Here is a 19,595-nt window from a genome sequence, read left to right as displayed (position 1 = left end):
AAAGTTAGCAGCTGCCCACTGTCAGCTTTGCCATGCTGCCATGCATAACCCAAACAATAAAGAAACTGTTAGAAAATATGTTGTTTATGTGTTGTTTTGATCGTTTTATTAATAATATGCTCCTCAAGTCACGGGGCGGTTAGATAAGGATACAGTTGTCCAGTTTTGTCTATGTATGTTTTCCCGCTGTAGGTTTCAATAAACGACTCAACCTGTCGCCTGTGGTTGCTCGTGTGACATCATCAGACCTGTACAGATCATCTCTCCATGATAAATGTCTAGGGCAGTCTTAGAACAGAGCTTGCTCTGTAAATGTGGTTAGTTTGACCCCTGACCTCTGCCCTCTCTTCTCATATGAACAATGATAGTTGTTCACTTTTCAAAGAGAGCAGGCCGCTGCTGGGAACAGGGAACAGGGAAGAGAGGGTGAGGGCGGGCCAGAGAAGACAGAACAATCTAGAGAGGGAGAAAAAGAGGGAGGGGGAGATTGATCGAGACAAACTGAATGTCCTCCTGTGGTCTATCTTTTTTGACATGGCTGTGAGACAAACTGCACAGAGACACGATGTTCAAACATTATTAAGACGGTGTGCTCCATTCCCTGGCCGGGCGGCCTCGCTGAGCCTGGACCCTGAGCCCCCGGTCCGGAGGGAACCGCTGAACTGGGCCCGCTGAGACCACCGCCATGTTGGTTTAAACGGGCTCGCCTCGCTCTCCCTCTCTCCAATATTGTTTGGTACTTCCATTTTGACACAAGTCACAGAACAGGAAACCCAAAGGTGGAATAAACAACATCGAGAGAAAATTTCAAACGTTTGTTTCGAAACCTGATTTTATTTTAAAAATGCCTAAATGAGTCATATTTCTAAGGACAATTGACAAATTTGTAAACAAAATAATATATATAGCTTTCACAGTGGGCTACAAAACAGAACAGATAGGGAAAACATCATCATCATCATCATCATCATCATCATCATCATCATCATTGGTACTATAGGCAAACATCACTGCAATGCTTACTTAGTACACAACATTAGAATGTATAAATATTATGTCCCCCCCACCCAAAGAAATTTCTGCATTGTCCAACCAGGTTCTCTCCCAAGCCATCCAATAAATACCAGCGACAATAGGAGCCGGGGAGCGGAAAAGTTGTTACTGTTGGTCTTGGTATGTTCCTCTTCTCTGTTGGTTCTCAGTGTTCAACTAGTGCTGGTTATTCCTCGTCTAGGAACTCATCTATGAATTCCATAACCTCCCCCTGTGGAAACACACAATATACAAACAGAGGTCGAGAGACAGAGACAAGAATAAGTTTAAAAAAAATCAAAAATGTGCAAAACAACATATTTCCTCCATCTAAATTGAAGCTCCATGATTCCCTGCCCCGAGAATTTTTGTAACAATCAAAAGAGGCTTAACCCTATTGCTTCTCTTACGTAGGTAGTCACTGCTGGGTTTGTGTGCATCAAGTTACTAGTAGGATCAATCTCACACTGCCACCTGGTGGCTTTGTAGGACATTACAGGATAACATGCTAAAATCTAGGCCACTGCAGGGTGTCAATATCCGGGTAAAAAGACAAATCTGCGAGCTCATGTCTTGCTTGCTCCAGCATATGCAGGAGGGATGGGTGGACTGACTCCATTCGCAGGTTGGGTTCCTTCGAGTTGATACATGTAATGAATCTTACAAGTTTTGAAACTGTTTACAAAATGGTGCATTACCAGTCAGCATGTTTAAGTCTCCACTAATAAAGATAAAATAATAATTTGGCTGCATTGTTGCAACATCCCACTTGTATGTAGGTAGGGGTGATTTTGAACACGGCGGACACAGAGTAACAAGTCCAAACTGAATTAAGCATGCACAAAGTTCTCAATCGCTTTTTTATGTATACAGTTGTATTAGGTTTCCAGTAGAAATGACTCAAGACTGACTAAAGAAATGACCGAGGTCCGGAGCTGGCCGCTTCACTCACTGAACCAGACTGAATGAAACGCTCCAACCATGCCCGTAGCGGGCATGGTTGGAGCGTTTCATCCAGGCTGGTTGGCTGTCTGCACGCAGGTCCGATTCGGTCCCTTCTGGTTCACTCATGTGTTCCGGTTCAGACTGGCGCAAACAAACACGACAGGTCCACTCTCCCACGCACCTCATCGTCGCTCTTCAGGTGGAGCCTGGAGAACTCCAGCATCTGGAGCTGCAGGGTGGTCTGGTTGAAGTAACGCAGGGCCTCCTGGAACACACACACACACAGACACACACACACACACACATACACACATGAGACAAATACACAAGACCGACACACATACACATACATACACACACACACACACACCACGACACAAACACACAGAGACACACACACATACACGCCCGCCAAGACACACATGGGGATGAAGCTTGTGATTATTAACTGAAAACATTATTGATGTTAATTAATCTCTGCATGTTTGTATGTGTTTGTTGTGTGTGTGTGTGTGTGTGTGTGTGTGTGTGTGTGTGTGTGTGTGTGTGTGTGTGTGTGTGTGTGTGTGTGTGTGTGTTACGTCATTATAGGGGCAGATATTGTATTTGCGCAGCTGCACTCTTCTCCGCTCCTGATTCTCCTCCACGCCGCGCCGACTTTGCGTCTTATGTGTAGAGTTTATTGATATATACTGCAAGTTGCTGTTAAGCACCAATTTCCCATTTGGGAATATTCTTGCTATTACTATCATTTATGCGTTGGTGGTTGGCAAGGTTGTTTTCACGTTATTAGTTCAGGTTAGAGCAGCGTAGTTAGAGGAACCGGCAGACTGACCTACCTTTTATTTCTGGTCGAGAGGAAGATAGTTTGTTCCCCCAGAGTTAGGTTTAGTTAGGGTTTCCCTTCTGGAAAAATTTCCTTTCGTTGATTTAATAACCATCCCACCATGTGTCTAAAGCAATGATTAAATAAATTCATTGTTTCCAACGCAGCCCATTGTCTTCGGCCTATGTGTTATTTGGTACCATCTCCGACCATGTGGTGGTGCCGTTACAGAGTGTGTGTGTATGTGTGTGTGTGTGTGTGTGTGTGTGTGTGTGTGTGTGTGTGCGTGAGACCCTGGATGGGTTGGCTCACCACTCTTGGGAGGAAGTCCTCGTCCGTGAGTCCCCACTTGTCCTTATGGAACTTGTAGTAGGCCACGTTGTTCTTCATGACCTCGTCGTTGGGGTCAAACAGCATGTAGCTGGCCACGCACGGCGCCGCGTTCTTCATATCGTTCACTGGGGACAAGGTTAATAAGCCAGGAATGAGCCAAGAAAAATATTAACACAAAGATTTGGACGAGCTACTGAGGACGGCAACTGACAAAGGTGAAAAAGGAGCAGGCAGGAGTCAGGGCTTCTGGCTCAGGGAGGCCTATAGCTAGACTGCGGACATTGGGCTTCAACCCCCAACCTTTCTAAAAGACACAACTGCCATCATCCTTTTGTATACCAAAAATATCTTCTGGTGCTTTAGGAGAGCAAGGCTGAGGACAATGGTTAGTGACTTGTGTTGGTACTACCAGGGCTTGAGCTTGTAATGAGCAGGACTAGTGTTGGAACTTACCAGACCTTGTTATTAACATGACTAGTGTTGGCACTAACCAGGCCTTGAGCTTGTCAATAGCAGGACTAGTGTTAGTACTAACCAGACCTTGTTAATAACAGGACTAGTTGGCAATAACCAGGCCTTGAGCTTGTCAATAGCAGGACTAGTGTTAGTACTAACCAGACCTTGTTAATAACAGGACTAGTTGGCACTAACCAGGCCTTGAGCTTGTCAATAACAGGACTAGTGTTGGTACTAACCAGGCCTTGAGCTTGTCAATAACAGGACTAGAGTTGGTACTAACCAGGCCTTGTTAATAACAGGACTAGTGTTGTTCCTAACCAGAACTAGAGGTTCTTAATAACAGGACTAGTGTTTGTACTTACCAGGCCTTGAGCTTGTCAATAACAGGACTAGTGTTGGTACTAACCAGGCCTTGAGTTTGTCAATAACAGGACTAGTGTTGGTACTAACCAGGCCTTGTTAATAACAGGACTAGTGTTGTTCCTAACCAGAACTAGAGGTTCTTAATAACAGGACTAGTGTTTGTACTAACCAGGCCTTGAGCTTGTCAATAACAGGACCAGTGTTGGTACTAACCAGGCCTTGAGCTTGTCAATAACAGGACCAGTGTTGGTACTAACCAGGCCTTGAGCTTGTCAATAACAGGACTAGAGTTGGTACTAACCAGGCCTTGAGCTTGTCAATAACAGGACTAGTGTTGGTACTAACCAGGCCTTGAGCTTGTCAATAACAGGACTAGAGTTGGTACTAACCAGGCCTTGAGCTTGTCATGAGCTGGACTTACGTTTATAATAAGCAAACTGCAGGTAATGGAACATAGTTGCAACAAACTTCTCCACCACAAAGCCGCCCACCACCGGCGTGAGCTCGCTCTCACAGATGACCTTGCGCTCCAGGACTTCTGTGTAGTGATCTGGAGAAGAGAGGCAAACACAGGGAGAACACACATGATGAAGATGCAACCGTAGTCAACAGCATTTCCACACAGCCCGACTGAACTGGGAGAAGGGGATATGTGATGTCATTGTGAAAATGTGGAGTCACCTGTATGATGAGGATGAGGAAGGGAGAGGGAGACGGAGGCTCACTTAATCTACATCATCGGTCATGACGACATCTTAAAGAAACACATCCATCGCTGGTATAACCCTGACAGCGCACGCATTACACCGATCAGTCTGTGGAAACCCTGACCCGATGGAACCTTGTAGGAATGGTGGATGTTCTGTACCTGACTGTGCTTGAGGCTTCCATCTACAGATCAAACCTGCACCCTCTAACCCTCCCCATCCCATGCCTCCTGTCCTGAGATGCATTGAGCTCAGCCCCCCCACATGGACGTGGGCTTCTTCATTACCATCGGAGAGTGCAGATTCCAGAAAGTCTATTCTTGTGAAATTTCGGAACAATGGAGTCCTGTGTGTGTACGTGTACGTGCTTGGGTACGTATGTGCGCGAGAGCGTGTGTATGTGTGTGTGTGTGTGTGCGTGCGTGTGTTTGTGCGTACGTGTGAGCTGCCCATGTGGACCCACCGGCGATGGAGGGGTAGAAATCCTTGAAGTCCTTGACCTCGCGGGCCCCCTCGGACGCCGCCAGACACTCGTCGTACACCTTGAAGAAGTCCCGCAGCGCCAGCTCCATGTCCGACACCGACGTGCGGAAGTTGTCTCCATTGTACGCCCTCACCGCACGCACAAACAGCGCCTGGCGCACAAAGACACAGCAAACAAACCGCCGACGAGGAGGTTACAACACAGACTCAAGATATCCCCGCTTCCATGCAGGTGTTTTATGTGATGGTCGTCTTTAAAACGCTGTTATTGCATCTGTAGCGCGTTTTTGGTAGTCAGGTACACTACCGTTCAAAAGTTTGGGTTAGAAATGTCCTTATTTTTTAAAGTAAAGCACTGTTTTTTTCAATGAAGGTAACAGTCTAGACATTGTTAATGTGGTCAATTACACTTCTAGCTTGAAACGTCTGATTTTTAATGGAATATCTACACAGGTGTACAGAGGCCCATTTCCAGCAACCATCCCTCCTCCCTCCAAACGGTAGTGTACATTAATTCCAACCCTTCTATCACACTTGGGACTGACCTTAGCTACATTCTGTATATTTAATCCATATTCCTATTAAACCAAGCTATCGGTGTACACAAAGAGTAATGTTCAACAGCCCAATTTCTTCCATTTATTTTGTCATTTAATTAGTTATGGTTGCATTGACTTTTGGACAAGACTTAGGTAGGTCAAACATCCCGACCAATCACATGAACTTACTGTGAATAATGTTAACGCAATCTGAATGTCCTGTGATCAATTTGACTTTGCTCTGGTCTTTCTCGTGTGTGTGTGTGTGTGTGTGTGTGTGTGTGAGAGTGTGTGTGTGTTTGTGTGTGTGTGTGTGGGGGGGTAACCCTACAACTGTACAGTGCTGCATACACATGCTCTATGTTGTTACACCTGCACAACACCTTGACAAAATCCTTTAGTGTGTGTGTGTGTGTGTGTGTGTGTGTGCGAGTGTGTGTGTGAGTTTGACTGTGTCAAAGGTGTTCACGATGGTCCCTCCTACCTCATAGGACTTGGTCTCCAGGTCTTTGAGGTGGTCCTCCGCTCCGGGCAGGCTCTTGTAGTAGGCCATGTTCCTCTGCATCATCTCATCGTCAGGGTGCTTCAACAGGAAGGTGTGGGCTGCCGACACCGCCTTTGCCAGGTTGTCCGACTGGTGGAGAAGGAACAACAACCATGAGACCCGTTCTGACACGGAGCCTCCTCAAGACCACCCTGACTCATTTGAGCATTTCCCCCTCGATTACATGTCGAAATATATCCGTTTGTACACCGGTGATGACCACGTTTATGACAGTGGTATCATTTGACAAGTTACACATTGATGTTCATGTTAAAATTATAATGTATGCATATGTGTGCAACTTTAAAATTATGAATGTATATACATAAAAAAACATTGAACGCCCCCCCCCCCCCCATTGGAGGTTCAATGGATTAATAAACGTATAAACACCTCGATCAAAGAGAGTTGGACATTTAAACAGAACCATTTCCACAGCTCAATGTGAGAAGGAAGCAGACGCAGATATATATCCTTTTCCATTATGGGATCATGAGAGAGAGGGCCCCGTGCATTGCATCCGTGGCATGTACGTGACGTCACTAACAGCAATGGGGAAATCACTGCAACTTCACTCCATCATCATCATCAAAAAAAAGTTCAGTATGGGAGGAGGGGTGTAACTGTGCAATTCTAAGACTCATACATGTTGTTGTTTCGTAACGGAATGTAAACTATCTGTATCTTACTTTAAAGTAGGCGTACTGCAAATATCTGTAGGGCTCCCTTCTCTCGAACTCCTCGATAGTGTCGCGACTGGGCATGCTCTGTCTGAACGCAGGCAGACCCTGTTTGCAGCGCTTCAAGCACTGCGCCCGCTTCATCACGTTGCCGAAGACCCGCAGCTCTGGGAACTCCGCGAACTTTTCCTCGTTGTCGAGCCGCAGCGAGCTGCAGTTGAGGTTGCAGAACGCCTCGCTGTCCCGCAGCAGTCGGTACAGGCGGAGAGACACCTCCAGATAGTCTACGCTGTCCTTCCATTTCTCCCCTGTGTATTGGTCCAACGCGTACTTATACGCAGAGTCCAGAGGCATGAGTTCATGTCTGGGGAAACTCCTGAAACTGTACTTTTCGTACTGAGAGAAGACCACTGTGACGCCGAAGGCAAACAATAATATTGATAAGACTTGAGAAGAAGTGGAGTGGGCCATCTTCACGTTTCTTTATAACGGCGCAGCCTGCTTGGGCTTCTGGGCTACGTCTCCGAACTGGTGTGTGCGTGCGTAGGCCGGTAGGACCGCCTTAACTTTCACGGCGTATCCGGACGCAGCGTCCCCTCCCCCGGCCACTGGGGTTCAACGCCCCGGAGGGTGGGAGGCAGTGGGTCTGCTCCTCCCTGCCTTCTAGTGAGTTCCTTGGGTGCCATTACCGGTATAGTCTTGTAATAACCACAACGTTGAACTTTATACATTGCACAAAGTAAACAAAACAAAAAAAGTATATATATATATATATATATATAAACAGATATTATTTTTGTCTGCAAATCATTTTTTTCAAACCTAATTTGAACAATATAACCTATTCACTTTTCCTATTTGAAGCGCCCCATTGAACCCATCTCTAATAAAGAACTGGTGTACCTTGTTCCCATCACAGAGCTGGGTCCCGTGGCCGCTAATTAAACCCCTGCCGCGAGCGAGGCCCCGCCCCCTCCTGCTGCCACGTAGAAACATTCCGTGGAAGTGGAGAGAGCCGCTTCACCCCCTAAAACAGACGCCCCACTCCTACGTACCGCAACGGTTGCCGTTGTTTCTGCCGCTTATTAACGCGTTGACATGCTAATACATAAACCAGCAAGGACACACGTGTAGGGACATTGAAATATTAAAATTGGAGAGATTCGGGAGGTGTGTTGGATTTTTAAAGGGCTCAGAAAGGGGGTTTGGATTCACAGGCCCTTATTTGCAGCTGGTTTTGAGGGACCCCGCGCTACCACGTTGACACATCTACGAGTGCGGACTGCGCATGAGCGATACGTGGTGGCCAAGTTGTATGAACGCTGTATCGGACTGGGCAGCTAGAGGAAGGAAGACCCGAGCCGGAGCAGAGCCTATTCAGACCGGGGAAGAGGCGGGGAGTGCGTGTTACATTAATAGGTTATATATACCGTAGTGAGTCGGCTGTTATTAGGATATTAGTTATCAGATACTATAAAAATGATCCAGTGCGTGCACGCGATGCTCTATCTGGCGGTTTGGGTTGCGTTCGCCGCCTGCAGCGCTCCCCCGGTCCCGTTAGACGACATCATCATTGAGAAAACTTTTGAGCCAGAAGAGTGCGGGCGTGCGGTGAAAGTAGGCGACTACGTCAGGTATCACTACATCGGCACGTTTCCCGACGGAAAGAAGTTCGATTCGAGGTAAGTAGTACAAGCACAGTAGTCTACTCTTTTTTTAATTGATCCATGTCTGTGGACCGCTTGTTTTAAGTGCCGTCCAAAACGCGTGCGCGGAACATACAGTGCGCGTCTGGTCTCGTGAGCCACGCAAGCAGCATCCAGCCAAGGGATGTCTGAGCCGCCGAACATGGCTTGTTACTGAAGTTAGCCTACTGGCAGTCTCTGATTTGATTTAAGGGTGGGCCCTACTTAAGTCACCTGTTCACCCATTTGTCAAATGCGTTAAACACCGAATGACTTAATTCATCGGAAGTAGATTTGCAGTAAATCAAAACCCCAATCAGTGTGCATCAATATGCAAATAGTCATCCCATGCATAAAAGGTTTATTTGTATGCGAAACAAGATTTTAACACTAATAATAAAAAAATAATTTTGGAATTAATAATAATAATTTTTGTAGGACAAATTAATTCTAATCTATTGTCAGCAAAAACATTACACTATATTACTATGATACAAGGCTGTGTCTGTGTGTGTGACACTTTGTGTGTGTGTGTTTGTGACACTTTGTGTGTGTGTGTGTGTGTGTGTGTGTGTGTGTGTGTGTGTGTGTTCTCTCCAGTTATGACCGCGGTAGCACCTATAATGTGTTTGTGGGTAAGAAGCAGCTGATCGCTGGAATGGACAAGGCCCTGGTCGGCATGTGTGTGAACCAGCGGAGTCTCGTCAAGATCCCCCCGCAGCTGGCCTATGGGAAAGGAGGATATGGTAAGCATATTAAGAGAGCTTGTTCTGGAGCGTAGTGTGCCTTGCCAAAAATGTACCTTTGATTGAGGATTCCGTGTTAAACATGCATGTAATGTGTGTGTGTGTGTGTGTGTGTGTGGGGGGGATGTGTTGGGGTGTGCGGCTGTCTGTAGGTGTGTGTCGACATGATGGGATGATTAGATATTTATGAACTTTTAGACTTAAGGAATGTCACCATTGATAGTAGTTTAACATTATTTAGCAAACTGTTCTGATACTATAGTTGTAAAAAAATCCATTCAGGCAATAGACTCTGCATACAGCATTTTGTTGAGTTGGGGGCCGAGCGAGAGAGGCAGTGGGACGTTCTCAGATGTCGATGTTGGATGATGTCAGGATGACATCACAGACCAGGAAGTTAAGAAAGGATCATGGAATGTCATGGAGGATTTGCATTGTGCTTTTCAGTTATGACCAAACACGTGCCCCGTGGCACGTTGAGCAAACACAACCAGTAACGGTTGGATATATGTCAGACCCAACAAATCAGAAACACCCTTCTGTCTCACTGCTGCATCTGCATCTTCTGTTTTAAAAATAAACAGGTCCTTTGAGAGCTATTGTGGTATTAATATGCAAAACAGAGAGACGTGTGTGTGTGTGTGTGTGTTTGTGTGTGTGGTGTGTGTGTGTGTGTGTTCACACAATGACTTGGATAACAGATCTCCGGGGACGTGTACAGACAGGCCAATGCAGAGAGGGAGTGCCCGGCTGCTACATTTCTTAAAGGCAGGACGTCAGTGTAACTATACTAGACCAGGGAGAGATGAGAAGGGACAGATCAGGGGGGGGCAGGAGAGACTGGTGGGCATTGGGGAAGGCAGAACGGTCGCTAACAGGCTAGCAGCCTGTGCCTCGCTCACCATAACACACGACAACAACAACAACAACAAAACAAATGGTTCCCCACCAGCGGAAAGGCTTTGGGTGGTTAGCTCTCACACAGGCGTGAGGCTTCTACTTACAGACTTCCTCCTCACTCCCACTGAACCCTTTGTTTTCTTAAGCCTGTGGATAGTAAATAGTTAACGCAAGGTTGACTTGTGTGTGTCTACAGTATCAGGTTACAAAGGCACAGTCCTCTGCACTATGCCCATGTGATGGGATTATGATGGAAATGTCTTTGTTTGAAAGAGTGAGGAACCCCGGGGCGCGTCAGGGTGGTGTAATAGGAGTCAGTGTGCAGTGCAGGGGGATGTGGTCGCTACCTGGATTACACACAGGACAGAGGAAGGTGGAGGGACATTCTGTGTGTTTCTACTAGTGTGTGTGTGTGTGTTTGCGTCTTTGTGTGTGTGTGTGTGTGGGGGGGGTGGAGTTTGAGAGAACATGAGAGGGGGGAGAGAAAAAGGTGGAGAGAGGGAATGAAAACAGGAGAGGGTTCGAGGGAAGTGGGAAGGGACTGAACTTATGAGCAAAGCTCTGGATCACATGAGTCTCTGATCCCCCCCCTCCCTCCCCTCCAGGTGACATCATCCCCGCAGACTCCATCCTCCACTTTGACGTGCTGCTTCTGGACGTGTGGAACCCCGAGGACGGGGTGCAGAGCACCACCTACCTGACCCCGCCCACCTGCGTACGCAAGGTGGAGGTGTCCGACTACGTGCGCTACCACTACAACGGCACCCTGCTGGACGGCACTCTGTTCGACTCCAGGTGTGTGAATGCAAACACACACACACACACACATGAACACGCACACGCACATGAACACGCACACACACAGATTGAAAACCCTACAAACATAGCACACACACACACACACACACATAGAAACAGACACACACACATAAAAAACAGACAGACACACACACAGGGAAATAAGCACCGATTCAAACCCCTAAAAACATAGAAACCCCCCCCACACACACACACACACATAGACACACACAGATAAAAAACAGGCACACACTCTCATCATCCAACATGCAGTGTAAATATTATTACAAGCGGCCCCTGATTTGATCTCCGGGGACTCTAGCCACACGCGCCTGCGTACCTACGACACCTACGTGGGGATTGGCTGGCTGATCGCTGGCATGGACCAGGGCCTTCTGGGAATGTGCGTCGGGGAGAGACGGATCATCACAATGCCGCCATCTCTGGGATACGGCGAGAACGGAGACGGTGAGTGTTGATTGGTTCGCTCTGGTCTCATCCCTGGGGTACCGGTGGAAACCCCTCAAATAGAATAGAAAGAATAACCTTTATGCCACCCCTCAACAAGCCTTCATAAATATGAGACGTTTCATAGGTACACCTTCCCACACTTTAGCTGGGGCTGGTACTGAGGACCACAGGAGTTATGAGACAAGAGAATCAGAAACGGAAGAAAGGGCATAGAAACAAACACACAACATACAGTTTGGTATAAGGTGCCATTATGCAATACAATTATCGGATGATTGATACCATAATGCATGTTAAATTGTCTCATACAAAATCTTCCATGACGAATAATGTGTAGTACTGTGTTGTGTGAGACTACACCAGAATGGAAGTTGCCAGCTGACACTTGACTGTGTCAGAACACAAGGGGGCGATGCAACACAGGACCACCATACTAGACTACCGCCATACTAGAATAGAAACCTCATTCAAATGATAATAAATGGCTTCTGCTATGTTTAATAACCTTCAACACTTGAAAGAGTTGAACGTTCCATTAATGACAATCAGAATTCTAGTATCCAGACACTTATCTTGTGTTGTAAAGGGCCAGTGAGTCATTACAGAAGACGGATAGCCAACAGCTTTGAACCGAGCACTGCCAGTTCCAGTGAGCGTCTCCTGATCATTTCCCCAACTATCTCTTCCTTTATCTTGCCATCTATCTCCCTCCCCTCCCTTCCTCACACCCTTCCTTCATCCCACCCTCCACCCCTTTGTTCTTCCCACCCTCCACCCCTTCATTCATCCCTCCCTTTACCCCTGCGTTCATCCCTCCCTCCACCCCTGCGTTCATCCCACCCTCCACCCCTCCAGGTAGTGACATCCCTGGGCAGGCATCGCTGGTGTTTGACGTGGTGCTGCTGGACCTCCACAACCCCCGGGACTCCATCGCCGTGACCAACCAGGTGCTGCCCGAGCCGTGCCCGAGGAAGAGCGCCACGGGGGACTTTGTGCGCTACCACTACAACGGCTCGCTGCTCGATGGGACCTTCTTCGACTCCAGGTGTGTGTTCTGGGGGAGTAGAGCCAGTGGACCCCAATGCTCAACACAGAGAGACACTGACACAGAGGGTCAATGATGAGGGGTTTTAATGAGGGCAACATATAAGGCAAGGCGGGGAACAGGGCGAGGGGATTGATGGCAGACGGGTAGTCAAACAGCCGAGGGTTCTGTAATAGGCGGGTAGTCACACAGCCGCGGGTTCTGTATCAGGCGGGTAGTCAGACAGGTGAGGGTTCTGTATCAGGCGGGTAGTCAGACAGGTGAGGGTTCTGTAACAGGCGGGTAGTCAGACAGCCGCGGGTTCTGTAACAGGCGGGTAGTCAGACAGCCGCGGGTTCTGTAACAGGCGGGTAGTCAGACAGGTGAGGGTTCTGTAACAGGCGGGTAGTCAGACAGATGAGGGTTCTGTAACAGGCGGGTAGTCAGACAGCCGCGGGTTCTGTAACAGGGGGGTAGTCAGACAGGTGAGGGTTCTGTAACAGGCGGGTAGTCAGACAGGTGAGGGTTCTGTAACAGGCGGGTAGTCAGACAGGTGAGGGTTCTGTAACAGGCGGGTAGTCAGAAAGGTGAGGGTTCTGTAACAGGCGGGTAGTCAGACAGGTGAGGGTTCTGTAACAGGCGGGTAGTCAGAAAGGTGAGGGTTCTGTAACAGGCGGGTAGTCAGACAGGTGAGGGTTCTGTAACAGGCGGGTAGTCAGACAGAAGAGGGTTCTGTAACAGGCGGGTAGTCAGATAGACGAGGGTTCTGTAACAGGCGGGTAGTCAGACAGACGAGGGTTCTGTAACAGGCGGGTAGTCAGACAGGTGAGGGTTCTGTAACAGGCGGGTAGTCAGACAGGTGAGGGTTCTGTAACAGGCGGGTAGTCAGACAGGTGAGGGTTCTGTAACAGGCGGGTAGTCAGACAGACGAGGGTTCTGTAACAGGCGGGTAGTCAGACAGCCGTGGGTTCTGTAACAGGCGGGTAGTCAGACAGAGGAGGGTTCTGTAACAGGCGGGTTGGCAGACTGAACACAGGGAGAAGACAGTTTAGCGAGAGCGACGTAACACAATGATAGACACTGGCCTCCAGTGTGTGTGTGTGTGTGTGTCTGTGTGTGTGTGTGTGTGTGTGTGTGTGTGTGTGTGTGGGCTAAGAGTCCTTAATCTCATATGTTCTTTGAAAAACGTTGCAACCCCACAGCCACTTCCTACTGGTAGCACCTCTTGAAGATATGCTGTTGCTCTGCAACGTTGTATTAGCAAAGACTTCCGTTGTGTAGACTCTTCCTCCTTCACGCTGAGTCAGAAGAAGTAGTTCTTATTTGCATAGTGTGACTGATTTTTTTCAGCTGAATGAGCAAGCAAAAATAAGTTTCATTAGCTTGTCTTAATACTCTCTGAAGCTTCTCTTCAGAGGGGTGGTCTTGAATGGTTTACCTCTCTAATTTAACCATGAGATGGTTAAACTCCTGTTCCTGTCAGGATGAGGTGATCTAAATGTAGAGAGGTTTCAACATTAGGGGTCTGGGATGCTGGGTTCATCTCAGAAGCGTTAGATGGTTATAACTGAGTTACATGTGGATGTCATTCAGACTATAGTCCTTTGTCGACTCTGGGCCTTTTCCACACTTAGTCATTCATATAGGCAAGATAATGCCTCCACTTCCTGCTGAATGAGGCTCTTTTCTGGTATAAAGGATTTGGACGAGCCTTTACCTCCGGACCCTATTGCATACTTACTATTTATTACGTTTTTCTCTTTTGGTCAAGATGTAGGTCTATGTTTTATTTTAACTCATAGCCATATTATTGGGTATGTATAATGTCTATTTTTGGTATCATAAAAACGCTTCCATTAGATGTATTTATTTGAACAAATATAACAATTCATTATAATATGTATTGACCTTTCTCCAGATACAATTGCAGTAGGGAAAATTCAAATTCAAATCCCCAGAAATTCTGATCTAAGTCTAACGGTGGAATCTATCGAATCTTTCGGCATTGCTTCTTCTCTTCTTTCCTTTATTCACCGTTTCCAACTTCCCCTTATCCATACATGGGTAAATGTTGCCATTCGTCTCTGTGTTGATCCTTATATTTAAGAAGGGCCGTGGCACTTTAATGCGATCCAATATAGTAATTATATACTTGTCCATATGTTGTAATAACAAAAGGGATTATAACTTAAGTGGTAGTAGTTATCTATTCAACACATATTTGTCCACATATTATCCAGTACCTGAGGGATGGGGTCCAATAGAGTTCAGAGGCCCTCCTTACCACCTTGAACCTAGCTCCAGTGAGGGGAGCTGTGGCCTCTTGAAGCACGAAGACCTCTTCCCTCTCATTAGATCATTTAGACAATACAGTTGCTCATCAGATGACATCTAAAGGATCTACCAGGTGTAAAGCACAAAAACTGAAAACATTTATACCACAGCATGGGCTCACTTTGATAACATAAATCCTAACTGATAATCAAGTAGTTAAAACCACAGTTCTGCGTAACACAGCACTATGTAGGACCTTTCTGTTGACACCATGCGTCTCCACAGCTACTCGCGCAACCACACCTATGACACGTACGTGGGGAAGGGCTATGTGATCGCCGGCATGGACGAGGGTCTGATCGGGGTGTGCATGGGCGAGCGGCTGACCATCACCATCCCCCCCCACCTCGCCTATGGAGAAGAAGGAACAGGTCGGTAGATCCAGGGGCTCTTCCTCCCTCATCCGACTTTAGACTCATACAGGTTCCAGGAACTGTACTAGTTTGACGCCATACAATATCGTTAAACTCCATCACCCACAATGCATTTCTTTCCTTCCTGCCTTATCTTTCCGTTCAGGCTCTAAGATCCCCGGCTCGGCGGTGCTGGTGTTTGACGTCCACATCATCGACTTCCACAACCCCTCGGACACCACCGTGATGACCGTCACCCACAAGCCCGAGGATTGCGAGAAGATCACCAAGAACGGAGACTTCGTCAAGTACCACTACAACGCCTCGCTGATGGACGGCTCCCACATCGACTCCACGTGAGCACTGGCCTCTCATGACCGGGATCCCACACTAGTCTCTGAACTCTTACCTTCACCCCCAACACTTTGTTGAACTCCCAGGCTGTAAGGGATACGTGGTGGCCGTGACGTCACTTGTTGCTTTACACACAACCGCTATGAAGCTTTCGACTTCCACTGTTGCTGGAGATTTAAAAAGAGAAACAATTAATTATGGCACATTGAGGGTTGGGATGTAATGGCCGTCCCGCAGTAGTCTACGGCCAAACTCATTACTAAATCCTTTTAAATGCTTAGTAAAATGGCCAAACGGGACCTCTGAACTGTTTTAAATGGAGAGGAACTAGCCACTGAGATTCTAACCGAAGAAAAAAATTATTTGCTCTATACTAAGAGAATGACATTGACAATGACAATTTCCCCATTGAATGGTATCACTGCGGTTGACTATAGAGGAATAAAAGGGCGACACCCAGTCAAAAGGTTCACGGTTTCATCCCCGGATGCCTGCCCCATTGAGCAAGGTGTCACTTATAAGTGACTTACAGCTGGTTTCAGCCTGACAAGGATAGAGGTGACTCGTGAGTGGTTAAAAAGGGTCTTGACTCAAGAATTTGGAGTTTAACTTGAAGCGCCTGTGATTCCAGGACTAGGCTGTTTTGTATTCAGAAAACACAGGTGTAAAATACCATGTTGCTACCCGGCTCCGCTTGCTGTTTGTGAACGTTCTTCTCTGCTCTGAAATCATACTCCCAAATGACTTAAAAAAAAATCATCACAAAGTTATAGAGAGCCGTAACCATGGGGATAACATGTCCCCCGCCTTGCTGGAATCTTCTGCCCTAAAGATTACATTTGCAAATCTTTGTGTTCAAATTCGAGCTGAAACCGAGTTTTCACTTGGACAGTATCCAATGTTATTCAACGGCATAATGCCTCTGTGTACGTCCTTATTCCAGGCACAACTACGGAAAGACGTACAACATCGTGCTGGGAGCCAACCAGGTGGTGCCTGGTATGGAGGAGGGCCTCAAGGACATGTGTGTGGGAGAGAAGAGACACCTGGTCGTCCCCCCTCATCTGGGCTACGGGGAGGGAGGAGTCAGTAAGTGTCATCTGGTGACCCACACTGTGTCTCCATGGCTGTTTCCCAATGTGAAGGAAGCGTGCTCAACGGCCGTCCTTTTAAGGACGCTACGTCATAGAACGCCCACAAGCACTGTTCCAATGTTGAGAACACCCGGAAATTCGCACCCTTTTCACGTCCTTTATTTTTGAGAATTCCGACATTTTTTAAGGATGCATCGATGGATCCTTAACGAGCCAAAATACCCACAATCCTTTGCGTTCACACGCTGCTCGGGATATTTAAAAATTGCGTATAGGAAGCAATACACATCGCTTTACACAAGTGAAGTTATTTGAACGTTTCAGAAATATTTTGTGCCGTATTGCTTTTTATAGATTAATCATGTGAATGCAAAAAATTAACCTGTGCGATTTCTTTCAAACGTTTTTGCAACGTAATGATGGCTATATTCTGCATGGATTGATTTGTTTTAATATGTAAGTAGGTGGTGTTTAAACAAACTACCGTCGCCAGTAACAATTTCAACAATTAAAACATTAAACACTGGAGCAATATTTAAAAAGCGGAAGCGGAAGCCCTTCCACACTAGCAAATCCTTCCAAACTCTGAACGCTGCAAACACTAGGCAGCACACTAGCCTCATCTCCATAGGACGCGACTAGCAAGGAAGTGTTCTAGCAAGGCTGCAGCCTTCAATTTGGGAAACAGCCAAAACAGCCTCTACCTCCATCAATTGCTATCTCTCCCTCCCAAAATCTGTCTCACACACTGTGTGTGTGTGTGTGTGTGTGTGTGCGCAGCCGATGAGGTGCCCGGCAGTGCGGTGCTGGTGTTTGACGTGGAGCTGGTTGAGGTGGAGGAGGGGCTTCCTGAAGGCTACATGTTCATCTGGAACGACGACGTGTCCCCTGACCTCTTCACCGAGATGGACGTGGACCTCAACCAGCAGGTGGAGCCCTCGGAGGTAAGCTCATCTCCCAGGTACGGCTGGACCCAGGTGAACGCGTATCTCCCATCTATGGCTGGACCCAGGTGAACTCATATCTCCCATCTTTGACTGGACTCAGGTGAACTGATATCTCCTCATCTATGACTTCAGAGTTCAACTAATATCTCCCCGTCTATGACTTGACAGAGTTGAACTCATATCTCCCGTCTATGGCTTGACCGAGTTGAACTCATATCTCCCATGTATGACTTGACTGAACTAATATCTGGACTGTGTGAAAAACATGCGTAGTGAAACAGTTAACAACTCGCAATTTTGTATTGGTTTATAATTCAGCATTGTTTTTTGATATATTGTATAAAAGTATTGCAGTATTTAGATGTAATACTGTAGCTATGATTGAGTTAAAATCCTGCAGTTTATTCTATTACTTATGTTATTGCACCAACATTCTAGAAAGAGTTCTGAGTTTGTTAAAAAAAGTACCTGGCAACAAAAAATGTCTGACGTTGTGTAATTTTGTTTTTTGCCTTTTTCCACGGCAGTTCACAAACTACATCATGCGACAGGTGACGGAGGGCAGAGGTCGCCTGGCCCCGGGCTTCGACCCCTACCGCATCATCGACAACATGTTCTCCAACCAGGACCGCAACGGAGACGGCAAGATCACCGAGTCCGAGTTCAGGCTGAAGGCGGACGAGGCGACCCACGACGAGCTATGACGGGCTTCATGATGTCCCTGAAGACCCTCTAGTCGGGGTTTAACAGTTCAAGTGGGCCGGGGTGGACCGTTGAGAGGGTGGATGGGTGGGTTGGGGGGTGAGGGGGTTATTTGGGGAGGGGGGATGAAGGTCAGGAGTGGCGTATGAATAATTTTTTTAGTGGTGTATTTTTTTTATCTGTTTGTCGAAATTCAGAAATTGTCTCGGTTGCATGTACCCCCCATTTTTTTTTCGGGGGGAGGGATAAACCGGGTCTATACAACCTTTTTTTTGTTTGTTTCTTTGAGTACATAGTTCATGCGATGAACCTCATCCAAGTTGGATTGACATTTTTTTCGAATCCAAAGCAGGATATCACAATAAGTCGCATGGAGGACAAAGACAACTGCATGTGGACCAGATAGTATAGAAATCACTTAATGTGAAGGCGATGAAGAAGATTGAAACTCACCACCCTCTCTTTCAGTTTTTTGTTTCTGTCGCAATGTATTAAGATGTCATTTTGTATTGAGTATTTGTATTTGGGCTTTGAGCAGACCTCAAGTAACACCCTCGTACGTTAACAAGCCAGGACCTCTGCCTTATTGCCCCTGGTTGGCTTGTTCCTCCTCAGCTTAAAGTCGGGCTGTTGTCAGTATTGTGTGGTTGTGTTTACCGTGCATATCACTGGTTTCAAATGTATCTCCTAGTAATATCTTGATGAACCAATACATCAGTTACAATTTCTCACTCTTCATTACCATGGCGGAGTGTGTGTGTGTCTGTGCGTAAGTGTGTGTGTGTGTGTGTACATATATATGTGTGTGTGTGTGTGTGTGAATTTAGTCCTAGAGCTACATTAAGTTTAACCACCATACTGACATTACATGGATCCTCCTGACCACCTGCCAGTGTATACCTTCCTCAGCTAGACCTTTCTAACCCATGTTTCCAGGGTGCTGGTGTGCTTGTCTGTAGTTCTATGTGACACTGAGAATGGAAATATAGTGGAAAGTGTGTGCAATCACTTTATCTTTTGCTTCACAACTGAACTTTGGTTTTCATTGTTATTTTGCAGACGCAAATATTTAATATGAATAAAAGTGTGGACCAACCTTTAAGCCGTTTGTTTGTTATTTTTTTATTATCTATTCTGTGCGATGTGTACGATACGATACAGTACGATACAGCAGTGGTTCCCAAGATGCAGTGTTCCAGGGGGTACACATTTTAAAATAAGTGCTCGAGATGTATATTTGGCTTTTTCATAATCAATTAAAAGAAATGATGATGTA

General features: G+C 46.6%; 2 protein-coding genes across 2 annotated transcripts; one reads left to right on the top strand and one right to left on the bottom strand.

Annotated features, from left to right (window-relative positions):
• Window positions 1-827: 827 nt before the first annotated feature.
• crtap (cartilage associated protein) lies at window positions 828-7,458 on the bottom strand. Its single transcript, XM_079749002.1, has 7 exons — window positions 6,921-7,458; window positions 6,172-6,321; window positions 5,129-5,300; window positions 4,380-4,508; window positions 3,116-3,261; window positions 2,159-2,242; window positions 828-1,264 (listed from the first exon to the last, which is right to left on the bottom strand). Exons 1-7 carry the CDS (start codon window positions 7,380-7,382, stop codon window positions 1,220-1,222), a joined length of 1,188 nt encoding a protein of 395 aa, XP_079605128.1. The 5' UTR covers window positions 7,383-7,458; the 3' UTR covers window positions 828-1,219.
• Window positions 7,459-8,099: 641 nt separating this feature from the next.
• Window positions 8,100-18,382, top strand: fkbp9 (FKBP prolyl isomerase 9). Its single transcript, XM_079749640.1, has 10 exons — window positions 8,100-8,593; window positions 9,197-9,342; window positions 10,848-11,037; window positions 11,363-11,508; window positions 12,367-12,556; window positions 15,095-15,240; window positions 15,389-15,578; window positions 16,520-16,665; window positions 17,451-17,614; window positions 18,145-18,382. The coding sequence occupies exons 1-10, from the start codon at window positions 8,391-8,393 to the stop codon at window positions 18,319-18,321; spliced, it is 1,698 nt and encodes a 565-aa protein (XP_079605766.1). The 5' UTR covers window positions 8,100-8,390; the 3' UTR covers window positions 18,322-18,382.
• The last annotated feature ends 1,213 nt before the right edge of the window (window positions 18,383-19,595 follow it).

Source organism: Pollachius pollachius (assembly GCF_949987615.1).
Source record: "Pollachius pollachius genome assembly, chromosome: 13".
Taxonomy (NCBI): Eukaryota; Metazoa; Chordata; class Actinopteri; order Gadiformes; family Gadidae; genus Pollachius; species Pollachius pollachius.
This window is presented reverse-complemented; position numbering and strand designations above follow the sequence as displayed.

Excerpts from the sequence above, each read along its gene's own strand:
- crtap (XM_079749002.1), bottom strand. The coding sequence starts at position 7,382 with ATGGCCCACTCCACTTCTTCTCAAGTCTTATCAATATTATTGTTTGCC. Across the intron at positions 6,322-6,920 it reads TGCAGTACGCCTACTTTAAA|TCGGACAACCTGGCAAAGGC; the intron begins GTAAGATACAGA and ends CTTCTCCACCAG. Across the intron at positions 3,262-4,379 it reads GCAGTTTGCTTATTATAAAC|TGAACGATATGAAGAACGCG; the intron begins GTAAGTCCAGCT and ends CCTTGTCCCCAG.
- fkbp9 (XM_079749640.1), top strand. The coding sequence starts at position 8,391 with ATGATCCAGTGCGTGCACGCGATGCTCTATCTGGCGGTTTGGGTTGCG. Across the intron at positions 11,038-11,362 it reads GGCACTCTGTTCGACTCCAG|CCACACGCGCCTGCGTACCT; the intron begins GTGTGTGAATGC and ends CGGGGACTCTAG. Across the intron at positions 17,615-18,144 it reads AGCAGGTGGAGCCCTCGGAG|TTCACAAACTACATCATGCG; the intron begins GTAAGCTCATCT and ends TTTCCACGGCAG.